This window comes from Scyliorhinus canicula, chromosome 4 (genome assembly GCF_902713615.1).
Source record: "Scyliorhinus canicula chromosome 4, sScyCan1.1, whole genome shotgun sequence".
Lineage (NCBI taxonomy): Eukaryota > Metazoa > Chordata > Chondrichthyes > Carcharhiniformes > Scyliorhinidae > Scyliorhinus > Scyliorhinus canicula.
In genome coordinates this window covers 170,056,150-170,076,554 of record NC_052149.1, presented here as the reverse complement: position 1 = coordinate 170,076,554, position 20,405 = coordinate 170,056,150, and the positions used below count along the sequence as shown (strand labels likewise).

Genomic DNA, 20,405 nt, shown 5'->3' with positions numbered 1-20,405 from the left:
ACCCAGGTGGATGGTGGACAATGCTGCTGTGGGCAGGAGACAGACATTGTCAAATGATGCGGGGCACCAGAGCTCATCACTGAGCGGATTGTCATCATCCTCCATCCCATGGACCAGACTGTTATTGCCAACCCAGGGCCTGCACCCCATGGTGAGGCAGGTATGTACAACAAAGGGAGTTGCAGATGCTGCGGGAGGGGGAGGGCAGGTCCCCAGATGATAGTGCTGCCGTCGGCAAACCTCATCGTGATTAGGGCTTCCCATGCGCATGGCCCTGGTGCACACCATTTGTGGCCTCCTGTGCCTGCCCCGGCCCCATGCCCTGCCCATCCTCGCTCTTCCCCACGTGGGATGAGGCCTGGCATAACAACTGTACAACAAGGCCTAGCGTAATATCTTGTTTCTGCCCTTGTGCGCCTGCCTGGCAACAACTGTTGATTCTAAATATTTCCACCAAAATGAGTTAAAACATCCTTTTCTTGGCCATTTATGCAATGCAACCCAATTTTCATACTAAGTTTGATTTATCAAAGGGGTATCCTTCTCACCAACAGGAACTGGTTTTGCACCTCTCACTGAAGGATGGCACCTGTAACAATGCAGCACTCACTTAGTGCTGAAGTGGAGCAACAGCCTAGATTACAGACTGAATTCCTGAAAATGTGTGACAAAAGGCATTGCTTCTTATTCTTCACTCGTTTACTCACATCTAGATGCTAAAATTCCCCATTAAGTACCATTTGTCACACTGGAAACACAGTGGGCAGGATTTTCCGACAGACTCGCAGCATATTTTCTGGCAGCGAAGGAGGTCGCTGTTGGCTGGAGCTGGGAACCTCCAATCCCACCGATAACTATGGGGATTTGCGTGTTCCCCACCCTCTGCCACCTGGGAACGTGCCGCAGGAGTTGACATCGGTGGGACCAGAAGATCCTGCCGGCGGGAAGGGCCGGAAAACAATAATGGATAAAATGTGCTTTGCAATAGCGGATGGAAATATAACACCCTGCCGGTAGATTCTGCCTTCCAGATGGTTGATTGGCAGAGGCAAGCCCAGAGGGCCAGCAGCTCTGGAGCCTTGGCAGCATCATAGGGAGAGGTAAGGTGGGCTCTCGAGGGAAGTCAGCGACCGCTAAGGCACCTCAAAATGCCCTCAAAGACATTCGGGCAATTAAAAGTTGAGGAGGTCCAAAGCCGGTACGTCCCATCGGAGTGAAGAGGAAACACTTATAGATTAGTTGGGACACAATTGTAAATTTACACACACCCAGCCCTCTCAGAGGGGTATGAAGTGCTCAGCTCCGAAGGCCCCCAGTTTGCCACAGAGAGGCTGCCTTTGAGCAGGCATCCTCTGCCCAAGGCAGGGTAGGGGACCTTTTACCGGCGGCAGCACTCAATACCATCCCTAATTGGGGCCTCAATCATCCTAATTACAGGCAGCCAATATAGTTCCTCACTCACCGCTGGGGAATATCCCCAGCTGTGGGAATATGTCAGGGAGTCATCCTGACATGGCATCTCTCTTTTCTTCATCAAATCCCACCACATCTAAGGGGTCACAAGTATCCTGCCCTTTAGCTATCATTAATTTCTGACTTGTGTGTAACAGCAGAATAATGTTATTTCAATTATAACAGCAGAGCTAGAGGCATCTATGTGGTCTGCTCTAATTAACAGTAATAAGAATAGAATCAATAGCTTTATCTCGGTATTGAGAAGATCTATTGATTTCCTTCCAAACTGAGTACATTATAAATTATAATGAACACTTACCTGAGCAATTGGAATGCAGGCCTTTAATATGTAACACATGGATTATCTGCAAGAGCAAATCTAAGCTGAAGCGATGGGATTCAAGGCAAGAAAATGGTATGATCACCAGAAAAATTCTAAATATTTTATTAAACTAATTGCGCTGATCATCCTCCTTGCTCGGGGACTGGCAGGATGATTGCCGGGAGTTGTGGGTAGGGGCCATCCTCTCCCAAGACAGAATGCAGTCATTGCTTCCTTAGGCAAGAGAGGTACTCAATATGGTCCTTACAAGGGCAGCATGGCGGCACAGTGGTTAGCACCGCCGCCTCACGGCGCTGAGGTCCCAGGTTTGATCCAGGTTCTGGGTCACTGTCCGTGTGGAGTTTGCACATTCTCCCCGTGTTTGCGTGGGTTTCACCCCTCAACCCAAAGGTGTGCAGGGTAGGTGGATTGGCCAGACTAAATTGCCCCTTAATTGGAAAAATTAATTGGGTACTCTAAATATATTTTAAAAATATGGCACTTGCATCCAGCAGTCCTGTGCTTATGAGGTGCCATCCTGCTGCCTCCCTCCAATCTCCATCAGGGATTGCAACCGATGGGCAACATCGTGTGCACTCATGACAAAATGCAAGGATTTTCAATACTTGCTATTACGATAAACTTACTCTATAAAACGATGTTGCTTTCTCTCGCTCCCTCCGTCCATTGTAAAACACATCCCCTGCTGCTTCATTAATTTTCATGGTAAAGTGTAAATCCTCCATTCTCTGAGCTGTTTGTATAGCTGCCTGAGTGATTCATGAGAATAACCAAAAAACACAACTCATTAAAACACTGCCATCTCTAAACAATTTCTGTTTTAAAACCGACGGAATCATAACTAATATTTTTCAATTGAGCAAACCAAAAGCCTGTGTATTGTTTTTCAATGGAATGTCAGTTTTTATACATCTGGGCAAACAAACAAAAATTGAAGACACCTTAGTCTTCTACCTTAATCCACCCCACATATATCAATCTAATCCCACCACAGACCTAAGACCTCTTCCTATTACCATCTCTCTAGTCCTTGTTTACTACATGGATATTTTTATCCAAATAATTCTTACATCACCAAGCTTTTCTAACTTGAGTTTGAGTTGAATTCCTAAGAGTCATATGAAACATGAAACATCAACTCTGTTTCTCGCTCCACAGATGCTGACAGACTTTTACCAGCACTTTGTTTTTATTTCAGATCTCCAGCATCCACAGTATTTTGCTTTAACTTGAGTTTTATTTGTATCCGTTTGTGTCTGTATTTTGACTGCCATGCCAGACCTGTGTCTATCACCTTATTTCCACTGATCCTTCTACCCCTCTTTTATTTTTATCTCCCCCCCCCCCCCCCCCCTAAATATGGGCAGCACAGTCGCACAGTGGGTAGCACTGTTGTTTCACAGCTCCAGGGTCCCAGGTTCGATTCCCGGCTTGAGTCACTGTCTGTGCGGAGTCTGCACGTTCTCCCTGTGGCTGCGTGGGTTTCCTCCGGGTGCTCCTGTTTCCTCCCACAAGTCCCGAAAGTCATGCTGTTAGGCAATTCTGAATTCTCCCTCTGTGTACCCAAACGGGCGCCGGAATGTGGCGAGTAGGGGCTTTTCACAGCAACTTCATTGCAGTGTTAATGTAAGCCTACTTGTGACAATAAAGATTATTATTATACCTCTCTCCTGTCATGTTTCTTTTTATTTCTCTCCTTTCGGGGAGTCTGCCCTCACGAATCCTTACCTTAACTCCAATGGTCTGTGACCTTCCTGCTCTCCTGCTGTTGTCTTAGATTTGACCCCCTCTTAGATACACCTACCACTTCCCTGTGCCACTCTTGGCTTCCTCTGAAAGACCCATTGAGGCAGTCATCGCAGCCACCTTCTGAGCAGCAACCTTAACTGCCCCATCTTATTCTCTTGCCAACCTTCCTCTCCAGCATCCCCGCTTTGGGGGGGGGGGGGGTAATTTTTATGTCCGACCTAGCCCTCACTCACCGTACTGATCCTGTGGGCTCTTATGAGTGAATTAGCTATCATTGCTCCCCTGTGTATTTCTCTCCAGCTCTCCTAAAGTCTTCGTCACCCATGAGCTATTGATGTTTCGATTGCATAAGTATTGACAGAAATCCTTTCCACTAACATTTCAAAAACAGTGCTTTGGTCTCACCTTGAGCTGACCTTGTTAGCTGGTCATTAAAAAGGGCAGTTAATAGTCAAACACATTGCTGTGGGTCTAGACTTACATACAGGCCAGATCAGGTACGGGTTGAAGATTTCCTTCCCTGAAGGAAATCAGAAATTGGGATATCTCGAGGATTCAATTCAGCGAGGTTCAACAGGAAAGCTGCTTGGTGAGGGTGGTGATGGTGGGGGGGAAGGATCTAACCAGCACACTCATCCAGTTTACGCACCCAGAAATCAGAATTGACATGGAGTAGTAACATTCTGATATTTGTAATGAATTAGTACCTGAAAGTACAACTCAACAAGTTCATCTTTTTCCATCATGTAATAGATTTTTCCAGCCAGCAGCCAAGCCTCAGCCTCCTTGGTTTGCATTCCTAGGTCAATGAAATTCTTCAGGCTCTGTTTGGTGTAGTCTAATGACAATCTGTAGGAACTGACATTTGAATTTCAGTCACTTTTAATATTTCAACAACTTCTGTGTGATGGATGGATGAAACACAAGAAAGATCTAGACATTTTCTTGTGAACTAAAGTGTGTAAAATGATATTTAATATTGCCAAAGTTAGGTGAAATATTTTCATCCCAAATGAACAGAATATTTAAATATGAAGAAAATAGTATCAACGGAAAGACTTAAAAAAAAAAATAGACATGCCACCTACCTCTCTGTGTTAAACGACAGGTGCAGATGGCTTAAAATGTTCAGCATTTCCATCTCTTGTTCTTTGTCCTTTAACTTTTGAGAAAGCATCAGCCAGTGCTCATAATATATACTACATTGCCATTTATCATGTATAATCTTCTCATAGAAACTGCAGAGTCGTTCAATGGCCTGGACTTGGTCTAAATAAAACATATAACTGAATGAGAACAAAGGATAAAACCTGAAGAGGAATTATAGACTTTAATCTAGAGAACAAACCATTGACTTCATGGCCCAGATTTCTATCTTCGCAATGTGAATTGCGATGCCGCAATCTCGCCTCCTAACCAACAGTATCTTCCCACATTATTTTCATTGTGGGGTGGCAGGAATAGGCTTGATTTGGAGCATCGCCTAAAGCAGGTTCCATGGGCACCTCCATTAAATGGGTTATCTGCCTGATTCCGCAAGAGTGTTAGGCACCCTAGCCCACGCATTTTTATCCCTGTCATATCCTCCCTTCACTCCTCTGTACTCTTTATGCCTCTTTCAAACCCCCATGCCTCCTACAATCCCCTCATGCGCTTGTAGTAGCTCATATGTTCCCTCCATATCACGTATTCATAATAGACAGAACTCATGGGCTCTATAGTTGTATCGGTAAGTCTTTGATATGTTCGTGGAACCATCAAAATAAACAAACAGCTGTTCAAAAATCTCCTTAAGAGCATTATTCCTCTTTGAAGCTCATAAAACTGTTAATAAAATAAAGCCATTCAAACTCTACTTGAAAAAATAATTCTCTTAACTGCTCATGAAATTGTCAAAATAAACCGCCCTTCAAACACCTCTTTAGAAAAAATATCAGCACTAGTTCACAAAACAGCCTTGCTGAGCTGTATCCATTAGTGGGATTTGGAGCTGAGCAAATCATTCATAATAGTTTCCATTGCACAGAACTGAACTCATTAAAACCATTTTAATAGTGGAACAGATGTCCATCTTTTGTGGTGCATCAATGGCTGAACAGATGGATGCCCCGTCAATAAAACATTTCTGTCCCTGACCTGTCCACAATTTTATGGGAGGCAGGCAAGGCCTATGGAAGCCCAATGACCCTCACTACAATTGATTACCTTAAGAGACCAATTGTTAGTTATTTGAAGCCTATTTCCCACACGGCCTTATTTTTACAGCCAGTGGGAGAAGTTATTAGTTGGGGTAATGTCCAACAAATCACACTGCTTATGCCTCAGGTGGGAAGATGGGGCAACTCCATCACTGGCCCCCTTTCCATATGAGGCACCTCCGCCAAAGTCTGCCACCCACCCCCCTTCCCCCCCACCCCACCACCCTCTGGTGTTCATAAAATCCATGGCTTGCCATCATGATTCCTCAATTCCTTTTTCCACCCCCACCATGAGACCCTGTACTCACCAGGTGAAGGGGCTTCTGACACTCTGGAAGCTCTGAAGTCCCAGCATGACCACCTTGAGCTGTGACTACAAAGCTTCCAGCCAAACAAATTGTTCAGCAGCTCTCTGGAGGTGGGACGTATACCCATGTGCATTTCGTCTTTATTAATGTAATTCCTTCATTATAACTGTGATTATACTTCAAAAATGCCTAATTTGCTGAAAAGAGCTTTTGGGCATCCAGAGCTCGTTAAAATGCTAAAAAAAATGCAAATTTGTTCTACTGTGACTTTCCAAACCTCCCAAAACTCCTCTACAGTCCTTTGACCAATTCGTCCACCTCCATACCTTAGCTAGCTCATTCCTCAACTTTTTGACCACCTGCCATAGCCCAATCTGATGTTGAAGATCTGATGTTGTTTAACCACCTGCTAGTATAGATATCATCTGAAGCCTGTAAATATTACAAACCTAACTGCATATTTCAGGGCATTTATTATTCTTGCGTGGAATACATTTGACTCCATGCATGTGATGCACTACTTACAATGGATACTATTGGCTCTCATGGCAGTAAGAAGTGCTAGCTCATAAGTCAGCCTCCCGTCTTCTCTCAATCCTCTGTCCACGTAATATTGTCCTAAACAGAGGAGGACTTGCACACAACCCAATTCTGAGCTGCAGTCCTGCAGTTCTAAATATAGATTCAGCGATTTCCTGAGGTAACGTTCGGGCAGCGTCAGAATTTTACAACACATTGTCAAAGACCCAAAGTTAGCATGAGCAATAGCTTGGTTTTGTTTAATACCAGTCTCTTCTGCAGTCTTTATTGCGCATACACAGTTTCCCAGAGCTTCCTTCAGTCTGATTTTCTTTCTCAGAGATATTGCCAGCATGTTATGAACAACTCCCCGCTGCACAGGACTGTGTGATGATTCCAGAAGGAAATTCAATATTTCAGATGCCGCCATGGACTGATTATTTAAAATGTACAGCCAAGCAAGGAAAAGAGAGATTCTGAAAGCTTCCCCATCGCTGATATGTTTTGCTCTTTTTGCAGACTTTGTCATGTAATGAATTGCCCTTTCATATGATTTATATTGCTGGTACAAATTGGCCAAGGCAAAATACAAGTCCCTCTGGATGTTTACATTGGCTGTGCTGTTTGAGAGATCTGAAGCCTCTTGAAGGTAAACGGCAGCTTGTGTAGGAATTGCACCATTACAACTTCCTTGGGTGTTCAACTTTGAGAATATTTCAATGACAAAATTAGCTTTCTGCAAAGAACCAAACCATGTGCCGCTTGAGGCAAATCGAGCAAATCTTAATGCTGCCAGTGTCAGCTCTGGTAAGCATTTTTTATTGTATACTGAGCTTAAAATCAAATGCAAATCCACAGGAGCTATTGTACTTTGTGAACTGAATTTATTTGAAAGCAACTGCAGGTGTTCAACAAATGGCAAGGCTTCTTCAGACTTTCCAATTTGTAGAAAAAGTTTTGATATCAGAAAACAGACACGTGCCTCCAGGAGGTAATCATCAGCGATCATAGCTTTCTTAAGGAAAATGTTAAGTATCTCCAACTCATTCTCCGAACTGAAGACATGACATGGGATGCACAGGAGAAGAGTTGCAGCCTTTTCCACGAGGGTTTGTGATTTCTCTTTCATTTTTAGCTTCAAGTACACAGAAGCCAGATTTACATACAAAGAGGTCAACAGGTACAAGTCAGAGAATGTCCCTTGTGCCACTGTCATTGCTTCTTCAAAGTAAACTCTGGCCTGCGAGAACCTAAGCCTTTTGGCACAAAGTCGTCCTAAAAGGAAACAGATTCTGGAATAAGCCCAATGTTTGTTACATCTTTTGGCCACTTCCCTTGCCATTTCCAAATATTGTAACACCTCTTTTTCTTCAGTTGCCCCATATAAAATAGACCCTATGAAGGAAAAGGACAAATCATAGAAAGGTTTGAAGTGTGCTACATATTCCTCTTGGTTTAGGAATATTAGTACAGGGTTAAAGACTTCAGCATTATCCAGGTCTCCAAGATTAAGGTCGATATAGAACTTCTGTTCGCCAGATTGATCCGGTTCAGGGGCAAATTCCTTAGATTTACAAGAGTTAGTCTCAGGAATGTTCTCAGATGCCAGTCCAGCTGGGCCACAAGGGAGGTGATTTTCAAATGTTGAACAAAGGAACTCTCCTGTGGAGATATTATAGAATAGAAAAATATAAATGTCTCAGAAATATTCACCAATTAATAAAAACCAATGAGCCCTGAAATTACTGTTGGTGATATTATTGAACACATGCATCATGAAAATAAATGGTTTCATACCTTCATTAAAATATTCGACAAGAGGAATGTTTTGCAAATATGGTGTTCATCCACTATTAATGCTGATAGTAATCTTTAGGTTAGAATGTTTAAATCCAGCTTGTCACATTTTAGGTATTATTAGAATGTGATTAGTTTAAGAAATAATGGGTGTGATTTAACAGAAAAATTTCTAAGTGTGATTTTGGTCCTGATTGGCAGGAGTTGTCGAGATCATGGCCCGTATTTAAAAGCACGTAGTCACAAATGAACCCCCACAAGCTTTCCACCATTATTGGCTGTCTCGCTGTCTGATTCACAAGACACCCGCTTTAATGTCTCTCTGTTAACAAGAGGGAGCTGCTTTTAAACGCTCCCACGCTATTCACTCCCAGTCAACATGCAAACATGGCTAGCGCGCAGACCTGCTCCTCGCTTTGGGGATGCCGAGCTGGGCAGGCTCCTGGACGCAGTGCATGTGAGACAGGGCATCCTGTTCCCATGGAGGTGGTGGGGGCGGAGGTCAGAGAGCCAGCAGCAAGGCCACCAATACCGCTTCGGAGGCAGTGGCAGCAGCTGTCAGTGCGGGCAGCATGACAAGAAGGACCTCCATACAATGCCAGAAGAAGGCCAATGACCTCCACAGAGCTTCAAGGGTACGTTATGACCTATCGCCTGGCATCAGTTCCGCCTGCCACCCCTTAAATTCCCAACACCTTCCCCCCCTCCAAATCACTGGTTCACACCTCGTACCCTCCCCACATCAGGTCTTCGTGCTTGTTACACATCACCCCTGGCACCCACCAGCACAATCCCTTCATGTCCAATTGCGATGCCCACATATGCCATGCCACCTGCCATAGACCCCCCCACCAATCCATCAAGCGTGTGGCTCACAGTGCCCTCTCTTGTCCCACAGGATAGATTGACCGATAATCGCTGTGAAAGTGCCAAGACGGGCAGCGGAGCATCAGAGATCAGAGTCCTCACCACCCAATGTGGAACGGACCCTGGACATCCCGGGGTTGACCAGGGAGAAAGCAGTCACCCACAGCGTGGTTGGTTTGCACCGTAGGGGTGAGGATCCACCAGCCCTCCACCTGGATAACCTGTCTCAAGTGAGTTGCTCATGTCAGACAAATTGATCCATCCCTCTCACTGACCACATGCCCATTCTCCCGCAGGATCTCCATCTGATGGTGCCGGCTAATCCAGAATTGTCCCTCCATTGTCACCCAAGAAACTATCTTGGAGGAGAGCTCAAAGGAGACCACTGGCAAGGCGTTACAGCTGTCACCCCACCTTCCATCAGCACAGAGACACACACCTCAGTGGGCGACATAAGTGGACAGGTTTCTGGGGCACAATCTGGTGGGAACAACACAGTTACTGAAGCACATCAAGTGGAGGCAGGGACATCCAAAGGAGTTCACAATCAGAGGTCTGCTGGATTCCAGGACTCAGCTAAGTCCCAGTCAGATGCCGAACCTCTGGACAAGGTTATCCCGGAGATGGTGCAGATGTTAGAACATGACCAGGTGATTCAGGAGGGGAGTCAGTGACACTCACGCAGATGCATTGCTGATTGGAAGAGTCCCAAAGGCTACAGGCGCAGGAGATGATGTTAGGTCGATGGTGGGTATGCCCCAGATGCAGGTGGACATTGTTGAGGCACTCAAAAGCATAGCTAAGTCACAGAGGAGCATTGCTGAGGGCGTCGACACCATGCTGCAGGCAATGGGGAGGTGCCAGGACCAATGGAGCCGGACAATGCAGAGGCCAATGGAGCTCACTCCAGCTGCCTTTTTTTCCCATGGTGGAGATCCCCAGGGCTGTACAGGCACTGTCAGGGAGGAGGAAGCACTGGTGGTCAACTTGTGGCCTGCCACCAGGGAGACGACGGTGGTCTCCAGTTCCTCCGATCCCGATCCCCCACAACTAACACCGGCACAACTCAAGGGCAGAACAGGGTGGCAATCCAATGCCAGTGACATCAGTAAGTTGGTCGGGGCCCTCCGGCTCCAGGCCCTCCAGAGGACGTCCACAGAGGGCATCAATGGCCACAGGGCACGATAAGCAGCAGACTGCCTCTACCTCTGAAGTGCATCCTGGGGTCAAGCATGGACATGGCAGAGGACCATGTAAGATCAAGAAAATTGAGAATCCCCGAGTGTGCACCGGTGGGAGGGGGGGGGGGGGGGGGGGGGGGGGGGTGGTTGTGGTGGGGGGGGGGGGGGGGGGGGGGGGGGGGTCCAGTATATGTAGCTAGGGGCAATGGAAATGTCCAATGTGTACTATTAAATCATATTGCTCTTGATACAAGTAAAGCCTTTGTCAGGTTAATCTTCACAGCAGGCCTGCCTGCACACTAGCCCCCCCCCCCCCCCCCTCCCATTGCCCTCCACTCCCCCCACCCCTGAGCAAAATGCTCCAAGATCAAATGCTCCTGATGCAGACCCCATTCAGAGGATGGGTGTGAACGCACTGTCAGCAGAAAGACAGGAGTCAGGCTTTGGCATTAATTGAGGAGCCCGAGAGCTTACCTCATAGCACCACTCTCCTTGTATATAATAATTATAATAAAAATATTTATTGTCACATGTATGTTTACATTAACATTGCAATTAAGTTACCATGAAAAGACCCTAGTCGCCACATTCCGGCGCCTGTTCGGACACAGTGGGAGAATTGAGAATGTCCAAATTACCTAACAACACGTCTTACGGGACTTGTGGGAGGAAACCAGAGCATCTGAGGAAATCCACGCAGACACAGGGAGAATGTGCAAACTCCGCACAGGCAGTGACCCAAGCTGGAAATCAAACCTGGCGCTGTGAAACAACAGTGCTACCCACTATGCCACCGTGCCGCTCCGCACCCTAGCGATCCGCTGACTGTGCCGACACAGGCCCATCACGAAGTAACACAGACCCCCGGAGGGTGGAACATAGTAGTTGGTGGGGGGAGCGGGGGGGCATGGTGGTGGGAGGGTCAGGGAATTGGTGGGAAGGAGGGAAATGGGGGAGAAGGAAGGGAATGGTGCAGAAGGAGGAGAAAGGGAGAAAGGGAAAGGGGAGAGCTGACAGGCAAAGCCTCATCCTATGAGAAGTGGGTGAGGATGAGGGCATCCTCAGTCTCCTGGGGATGCCGGGCCCTCGCCACTTCCTGTCCTCCATTGTCCGGCTCCTCCTACAGCTCCTCACAGGCCTCTTCCACCATTCCCTCCTCATCCGCCTCCTCACCCTCCTCAGATAAGGCCGCATATTCCTCCCTCTCCTCCTCTAGCATGTCACCCCACTGCTGTACCAGAGTGTGGAGGGAACAGCAGACCACCATAAAGCAGGAGACATCTGGGGGTGTACTGCAGTGCACCACCAGTGCGATCCAGGCATTGGAACCGCACTTTCAATAATCCAATGCACCGCTCAATGACAGCACGCTGGCAAAATAAATCTCGTTATCTCAGGTCTCCACCTCGGTCTTTGACCTCCACACTGGCATCATCAACCAGGACCTCAGCGGGCACCCCTTATCCCCCAAGAGCCAAGCTTTCATTCTAGGGCCATTGTATCTCTGGGATCTCTGTATGCCTCAGTATGTAGCTGCCATGTATGTTCCTTGGGAAGTGTGCACACATGTGAATGATCAGAGGTGGTGGTCACCCACAAGTTGAACATTCAGGAAGTGGAACCCCTTCCTGTTTATGAAAGGCACAGGAAAAGGCACAGATGCCCCAGTGCGTGCAAGCCAACTTGCGTGCCATCAATTACACCCTGGACCTGGGGCATCCCGGTGATGGGAGAGAATCCTGCTGCCTGGGCATCTTTTTGGGCTTAGTCCAGCTCAAAGTTTATATAGTCAGCTGCCCAGGCATACAGGGCATCCTTGACCTCATGGATGCACTTGTGGGCTGTAGCTTGTGATATGATACACAAGTTCTCGCTCAAGCCCTGGAATGAACCGGTGGCATAAATGTTCAGCGCTGCGGTGACCTTTGCACTCACCGAGAGCAGGTGTCCTTTTCCCAGTGTCTTGTTATGCTATTTAGGTGTAGCATTAGCGGCTTCCTTGTGGTGCACTCGACAAAGGAAGGATCAGACGTAAAGATAACTCCAACACGTTTATTAAACTATGTACACTATTATAACTTGGGTTCGACACTACTGTAAATCCTCCTATAGCTCCTCAGACTGACTAACCAGATTGCTACACTCCACGTGGTGGGAATTATATCGAATCAACCTTGTCTCTGTACTCTCTGACTGTCTCCACTGGAAAGAGGCAGATCATGTGTGTGGTGTCCTTTATATATGAGTTGGTGTAATGCCCTACTCTGGTCGTGTCACCTGTGTGTGTATCGTGAGTGCCCATTGCTCGTGTCCTATCTAACTGATGTATTGGTTGAGTGTGTGTGTATGATGTCTCTAGTGCTCCCTCCAGTGTCTAACTATTCTACATGTATGTACATTAACCCCTTGTGTATTTACAGTAATGAACATCACCACACACAACATGCCAATTCCTTGAGGACATGGCACAGGTGTCATACAGCCTCTTTTTTGAGATGGAGTCTCCTGCGGCATCTGCTGCCTGTCATCTCCTGTACACCTTGGGCCATTGTAGGCGCCCTCCTCTGGGTTCCTCCTCAGTCTGATGGGCAGCCGGGTCTTCAGGGTGTGAGGCAGCCCCCTGCACTTGGGGTGCTGCCACCAGCCTGCGCCAATGCTGCTGCCTTCTTCGGCGCCTGGCCGCCTGGGCTGTCACCAGCACCATGATGGCATCCTCTGCAGGATCAACTGCACCATCTATTCTAATTTCTTTAAGGAAATGGAGGAGAGAGACTGACAATCAGTTAGGGCTTCCACCCTGGGACCCTTAATTCCCCCAAGCCTGCCCTTATGTGTCTCACCTTCTCTCAAGAGTGTCAACCACTGAACCAGTTGTGCTGGAAAAGCTTTCTCTGCACACTCACCCTGGCCGCAACGGGAACCCCTAGACCCCATACCCCAGTCGGAATCATTAGGGAGTCTGTACTCAGGTGCCCTCCCCTGATCGACACACTCACCCTATGGTTGCGAGGATATTCCCAGTGCTGATGCCCACCTCTTGAGTGTTTGATTGTTGGCTGCTGCCTTTGTGGTGTTGCCACTGCTGGAGTTCAGGCAGTGTTCAGGCTTGAAGGTTGATTGAAATGCGATGCAATAATCGTCGTCTGAGACATGGCACATGTGGCCACGAGAATCCACTTGAGAACTGTGAAATGCTCACATAACTAACAAGGTCAATTCCTTATTAGATACAACCTTTAGTTGTGAAGCTAGAGGCTACTCGCAGTCAGAGGAAGTTAAAGTGACCATCAGCATATAACCAAGAACACGGCTCTGTCCTGGAAGTGTTTGGTAGGACAGACAGGCAGCAGCTATGGTTGCCCATTACGGGTATCCACAATATTGAAAGAAGACTTGAAAGCCTCAAGGACAAGCGGTCCCTCACCCCACTGGCCCGGGGCAACTCCCGACTTGGACCTCTTCAGCCCCGCGAGCAAGCTCAACCCCCTCTGAGGTGTCCCCCATTCCCCACGCCCCTCCCCTCCCGAGCACTGGGAGGACGTTACATTAGACTTCAATCTTGCTAATGAGATGGAAATTGGTACTAATTGAGTCAATGAAATGTACGCCATACTTGGGTGAGATCCGGAACTCCCCTTCGGGAGCGGGCCGGTTAGATGGCAAACTGATTCATGCCCGGTTTCGCGCCCGGTGCGTATCTCGAATTTGGCCTTTCCCACTATTTAACCGGCGCAGATCCACGCCAGGTGCAACGTGGTGGTTAAATCGTGTCCAATATAAATCAAAAGAATATCAACAAATCATTACCAATTACTCTGGAGTAAACTCATAAAAACTTCAATTTTTTGCTACTAGCATTCATAATTCTTTAAATTAGCCATGCACACCTGTTATGAGCAAAAATCTCAATGATTCAAAGAATTAATAACAAATGAAATGAATATTTCAGTGCAAGTCTATTTTTTTATTAAATGAATACTTTGAATTAATTGCTGACCTTGTTCACTTTCTGATAAAACCTCTTGCCATGTGCATTTATCTGCAATAGAAACAACATACATACATTCTCTTAGAAAGAGATCATTGGCTTATCTTTTTTACAAATAACCTTCCTGCAGCTCCGTAGTTGTTTAAAGCTAAACACACAATTTAGATCAAATATTCTGATAGGTTTAAGTGTAGTATGGTTCTCATCAAAAGCATAAGTCAAAAAAGCCCACAGACTAATATGCAGAAAATGGATTTGTTCAGACTGGTGTCATTTAGTTGGTATTTAGATACGTGTGGATTATAAATTGATATAATTAATTGTGAGCATTTTATATGTCAAGCATAATTTGCCATTTTAGTTTCAATGTGTTAGTTTCACTCTGCTGGGCGATTTCAGCTAACCTGGGCCTCCATAATATCATAATTATCTCATCATAGAATAAAATCCATATCTAGAAAAACAAGTGTTTTAATAATTCATTACCTGGAGTGGAACGTGTTACATCATTTAGAAATAAAAACATTGACAAGGGAACACAAACTTCAGCAATAGTAATGTAATGATGTAAAAAGTATATTAGATGTTTAGCTTTGTGCTCCAAGGCTGTGGCATCATCATTGGATGGCACGAGGGATGGAAAAACCTCAAGATTTTTGATCAACATTGGTAAAATCATTCAGTTCTTTTTAAATGTTTATATTGTTGCCAATTATCCTTCTTTGTAATCTATAACTAATTAACAAAATGCTGAGGTGAGGTACTGTCATTTTCCATTATATGTAGAGTCAAAATATTTTGTGTCCCCTTCATGCAATTAAAAAAATAATTCTTCAAGCAAAACATTGTGGTAAAACTCCGGAGCAAGCAGTGCCGCACAGCAAGATACGGATTACTTTTACAGACATTCAGCTATTCATTTCCTGACTTCAGAGCATAAATGATATCCGTCAAAACTTATTTGCAATGTGAGGACAGACAAATTAATAACAATAATTATAATTTATCATTGGGTTATTAAATCCAGCTGGCAGTCTTTAAAGCCATTGTAACAAGATTTTGTTGTAGCATTCGTATGGTCATTTGAGTGAGTTCTGAGCTTTGCTATCAGCAAGAGGCACAGAGTAGAGGTCAGGTTCCTGGAACTGAATTTGGGAACATTGCCAGTGGCCTGAAACAGGATATCTGGCCTCTCTCAGAGCTGAGAGGTTACGTGGTGTTGAAAGAAGTAAACAGAGTGTAGAATGTAACTCAAATTCCAACTGGGCTGCAATGTTGGATGTGTAACAGGCTCCAAGTCCATTGATGCAAGAAGACACAAACTAAGTACCATACCATGGGGATGGGATCATATACAGATGGAAAAACTTTACACCATTGGTAGCTGAATATTCCATTCATAACAGGAAATCAAGCTTTATAAGAAATGTACTTGCTCCTTTTTATACCTTTGTGAGATTAGAGGTTTGAAGCAACGAGGCTGATGTTCAGAGTATACACTGTTGCTTCGGGACCTGGTTGTGCATTGAGAAACACAAACAATACACCCTGAATTACACAATGTGCTAGGCCAGCAGGAAAGACCCACCACTGCACAGTTAGAAAATCAGCCATAAAATGTTAACTAATTGATTAGGTTCCTCGGCATGCCGGTTACTGCCACCAGTCCTTCAACAGCTAGTTTCAAACTTTCTGGCGAATGCATGAGTTTAGATATTACATGTATTACGACACTGCCTGTATATGAGAGGTACAAGGGGAATCCCTGCCTGCTGGCTGCCCAGTAGGCGGCGTATACATGTGTGTACTCTCCCATGCTACAGCCATTCTGGTTCCAGCTACAGGAGGCACCACATCTTGCTCAATAAAGCCTCGATTATTCCACTACTCTCGTTTTGTGGTAATTGATAGTGCATCAGAAACACACCCCTAAAATATTGCATTGGGTTTAGCTGTTATGCCTTCCCAGATAGAGAACCTGCTAACATTGACTGTCTCAGCTCATGCATGAAAAACAATCAATAGAGTTTCATAAGACAGGCAAAACCTGTGAGAACATATCTCAACGACAATCGGCACTTTCAGCAGAGAAGAAAAGATTGAAGGAATAAGCAATGGCTAATTAATCATATGAAAAATTAATGTCAATGAAAACACACCTAAACGATAAACAGTGCTGATGTCAGTTTGGCAGAGTTTGTTCAGGATGTTAACGCAATGCTGTTCATCAGCTTTTTTCAACATAATCAGTGATGATTTTTCTTCCTCACTTAAGAACAGGAGATGGGTTTCCCTGTAAATTAAATTTTAGATAGTAACTCCACTGGATAACCAACAGCAATTCAACAATGTTGCAATCTCAATGAAACAATAAGTGCCAAAGTACCCAAACAAACTAAAACAAGATTTTTAAAAAAATAGTTATAATTTATACTCTGAATAATTATCATACCTAGATGGAAAATCATGACATGCAGCTCAATTCCCCATATGTCCTTTCAACATTGCACCAGGAATGATAAAGATGTTAGTCAACCCCACCTTATCGTATCATTCAGACACGCCCTAAAGTGCATCACCTACCATTACTTTGGAATGCAAAGAAATGTTTTAAGTGCCTCCCAGGAAATGTGTCAATAATGAAGTTAAAACTGAGGTGGACCCCATTCCTACTCCTCCACTGCCATTTTAACCGGTGCCTTCCACTGGATGATCCAGCACCTATCTAAATATGGAGGGAGTTCCATTAATCCAAAAAGATTGAGATGGCACACATTTGATCCCAACTCTATTTCAATAGCCTACTGGGAGGCATCAAAGCCACATACTCCTAGCTCAGCACAGCCTAATGAACAAGAGGAAGAGACCTCAACAAATAACTGTTAATATTACTTTTGTGATGCCTGATAATGGAATATTTCTCCAGGCTCAACAATAATAAAGTTGGCTGCTGCTACCTCCTCCACTCCAATGGCAATGACTTCCTCTCTACCTTACTGCTGGTCAGGGCATTACACCAACTTGTAAATAGGTGTCTGCAGCGTGACACCCATTTGGAGGTTTAGTGGACTAAACCTAGGCACTCAGGCTCAAGGGTTCAAGTGACCAACCTGCCCTCACTGCAGCCAGCAATCCAATTGTTATACTCCACTCTAAGATATGTGTTGTTATGGAGCTGGAAGATATCTGCCACGCAGTGTGTTATTGAACATGTGGCATGGCTTTATTGTATGTATCCTTCTTAAGAAGAGGGAGAATCCATTCAAAAAAGGCTCGTGTTTAATCAATCTACAAAGCCCAATCCTTCCACAGGCTAAGTAGCTCTTACTCATGTGAATTTTCTAAAAATCCATTTGATTGCCTAAAGAAATGTTTGGGAAAGTGTTTTGATATCGCAACCTCTCCCAAATATAAATCAAGCAAAACTCTAGGTTATGTACCCTCACATCTTAGGCTTTTCATCTTTAGCTGGTCGCATTCCTTACCACTCTCCAAGACCCTGGAGCACAAGGTGCATAAAACTATGAGGGACATAGATAGAAAGGAACTTTTCCCCTTAGCGAGAGGGGTCAATAACCAGGGGCATGGATTTCAGATAACGGGCAGGAGGTTTAGAGGGGATGTGAGGAAAAACATTTTCACTCAGAGGGTGGATGGAATCTGAAACTCACTGCAAGAACCCTCACAACATTTAAGAAGTATTTCGATGAACACTTGAAATGCCAGAGCATACAAGGCTATGGACTGAAAAATGGGATTAGAATAAATGGGTGAATGATGGCTGGCGTGGACACGACAGGCCGAAGGGTCTCTTTCCGTGCTGTAAAACTCTATGGCTCTCTAGTGTATGACGCTAAAACCAACATTTGTTTCACAAAATTCAATTAAGTTGATCTGCATTTCTCAACATAACCCTCTGCTCTTACTCTCAGTTGCTAAGAAACATCATTCATTTCATTAGTTTGGAGTGTGCCCCACATTTTGGAAACGATGGCCAATTTTAAATGTAGAATAACCTGGATAAGTAACATTGTCAGGGTTTTAAGAATTTGCCTGCAAGCATTTAGATTGAGAAATTACGTTAAGCACTTCTGTTTTGATTGACACGGCCCAACAGCAGCTAATGCCATAGAGTTCAGTGAAACTAGCTGTATTACATGTTGCTGCATGCAGAGGGCAGCAGAACAAATGGTGATCACAGTTTGCACATCAACATGAGCAGCCAAGCAGAAATGGTGGCCCAGATTTTTACCACGCCTTTCCATCATGGCAAAATAGGGGAACTATCTGAAAATCACAAGTCCAACTCCCAAACACAGCACTTCCCATTTTCCCAGTGGTGGGAATGGGAGTGGGGCACATTTTACACGTGCATGTTTTATGGAGGCAGCAGACCTTTTAAATCAGCAGCTGCCTCTGCTGAAGTGGGATTTTGGTAGCCTTGAAAAGTGAAGCCTGACATGTGCAGATTGGAGCTGGGTAGTGCAAGTCTGAACTTTGTGGATTTGTTTGGAAAGCCAGGGTACCCCATTGAATTTGGGCTTGGGACACCTTTGCGGGGGAACGTAAGATATCCTTTGGTGAAGTTCAAGGTGCCCTTTGGGATAGTTAAAGGTAGGTAGCAAAGTACATAAAAAGTACAGGAGCTCATTACTGTCAAGCTCATTGTAACTGTCAACAGACCTGTCAAAATCAACTGTCAAAACTGTCAGAGGCACCGGTCTAGAGGACCTGCCAAAGCGACTTGTCAAAAGTGTGAAGAGGACCTGTTAAAAGTACCTGCGAAAAGGAGCTACCAAGCTGTCACGGTATTTTAAAGTCTTGCCCTTTAAATCTTTGAATAAAATGTTTGGAGTGTGAAAAACAAAATAAGTTGTCTCAGTCTGTCTGTTGACATAGCCTGAAGGTTTTCATTTCCTGATTAGTGCTGCATGATTGATTTCACAACCACCATTGTCATAGTTGGGTGCATACCGTTTCATAGTTTGATTGACAGCTATGAGTAGTTATGGACAGGACTGGCAGTTAAATATTCCAGGATATAGGTGTTTTAGGCGAGACGGGGTAGAAGGCAAAAGAAGTGGGGTATTTGCAACGAAACATAATACAGCTGTACAGAGGGAGGACACCATGGAAGAATCAAGTAACGAGGCACTGTGGGTAGAACTCAGAAACAGGAAAGAGCCAGTCATTATGATGGGGGTGTACTACAGGCCACCCAACAGCCCACGGATAGGAACAGATATGTAAGCAGATTCTGGATAGATGTAGAAAGAATAGGGTTGTTGTAGTGGGAGACTTTCCTCAAATTGACTGGAAATCCCTTAGGGCTAGGGATCTGCATGGTGAGGAATTTGTTAAGTGTCCCCAAGGTTTTTTGGAACAATATGTGGATAATCTGACTAGAGAGGGGGCTATACTGGACCTAATACTTTAATCTTTAGAACAGATCATATTAAAAGGGAGGAAGTGTTAGGTGTGTTAAAAAGCATTAAGGTAGACAAACCCCCAGGGCCAGATAGCATCTATCCCAGATTAATTTAGGGAGACAAGAGATGAAATCGCTGGGCTTCTAACAGAAATCTTTGTGTCCTCGACCGCCACAGGTGAGATCCCAGAGGATTGGAGGATAGCCAGTGTTGTACCGTTATTTAAGAAGGGTTGCAAGGATAACCCAGGTAATTATAGGCCAGTGAGCTTGACGTCAGTAATAGTGAAATTGTTGGAAAAGATTCTCAGAGATAGGATCTATGCACATTTGGAAGTGAATGGTCTTATTAGCGACAGACAGCATGTTTTTTTTATGAGGGAGGTCATGTCTCGCTAATTTAATTTAGTTTTTTGAGGAGGCGGCAAAAATGATTGACGAGAGAAAGGCTATGGATGTTGCTTACATGGACCTTAGTACAGCATTTGATAAGATCCCCCATGGCAGGCTGGTGCAAAATATTAGATCACATGGGGACAGGGGTGAACTAGCTGGATGGATTCAGAACTGGC

At 45.0% G+C, this 20,405-nt stretch overlaps 1 protein-coding gene across 6 annotated transcripts in view; it reads right to left on the bottom strand.

Annotated features, from left to right (window-relative positions):
- The window catches only part of sh3tc2 (SH3 domain and tetratricopeptide repeats 2), a 133,376-nt gene that overhangs the window by 13,031 nt on the left and 99,940 nt on the right, over positions 1 to 20,405 (bottom strand). For all 6 annotated transcript variants that reach the window (XM_038795528.1, XM_038795526.1, XM_038795527.1 and 3 more), the window contains 6 exons: positions 16,565 to 16,698; positions 14,415 to 14,456; positions 6,579 to 8,234; positions 4,636 to 4,816; positions 4,255 to 4,405; positions 2,425 to 2,547 (listed from right to left, as the gene is read on the bottom strand). In XM_038795528.1, the coding sequence (XP_038651456.1) occupies positions 2,425 to 2,547; positions 4,255 to 4,405; positions 4,636 to 4,816; positions 6,579 to 8,234; positions 14,415 to 14,456; positions 16,565 to 16,698 (2,287 nt within the window). The remainder of the gene's footprint in view (positions 1 to 2,424; positions 2,548 to 4,254; positions 4,406 to 4,635; positions 4,817 to 6,578; positions 8,235 to 14,414; positions 14,457 to 16,564; positions 16,699 to 20,405) is intronic.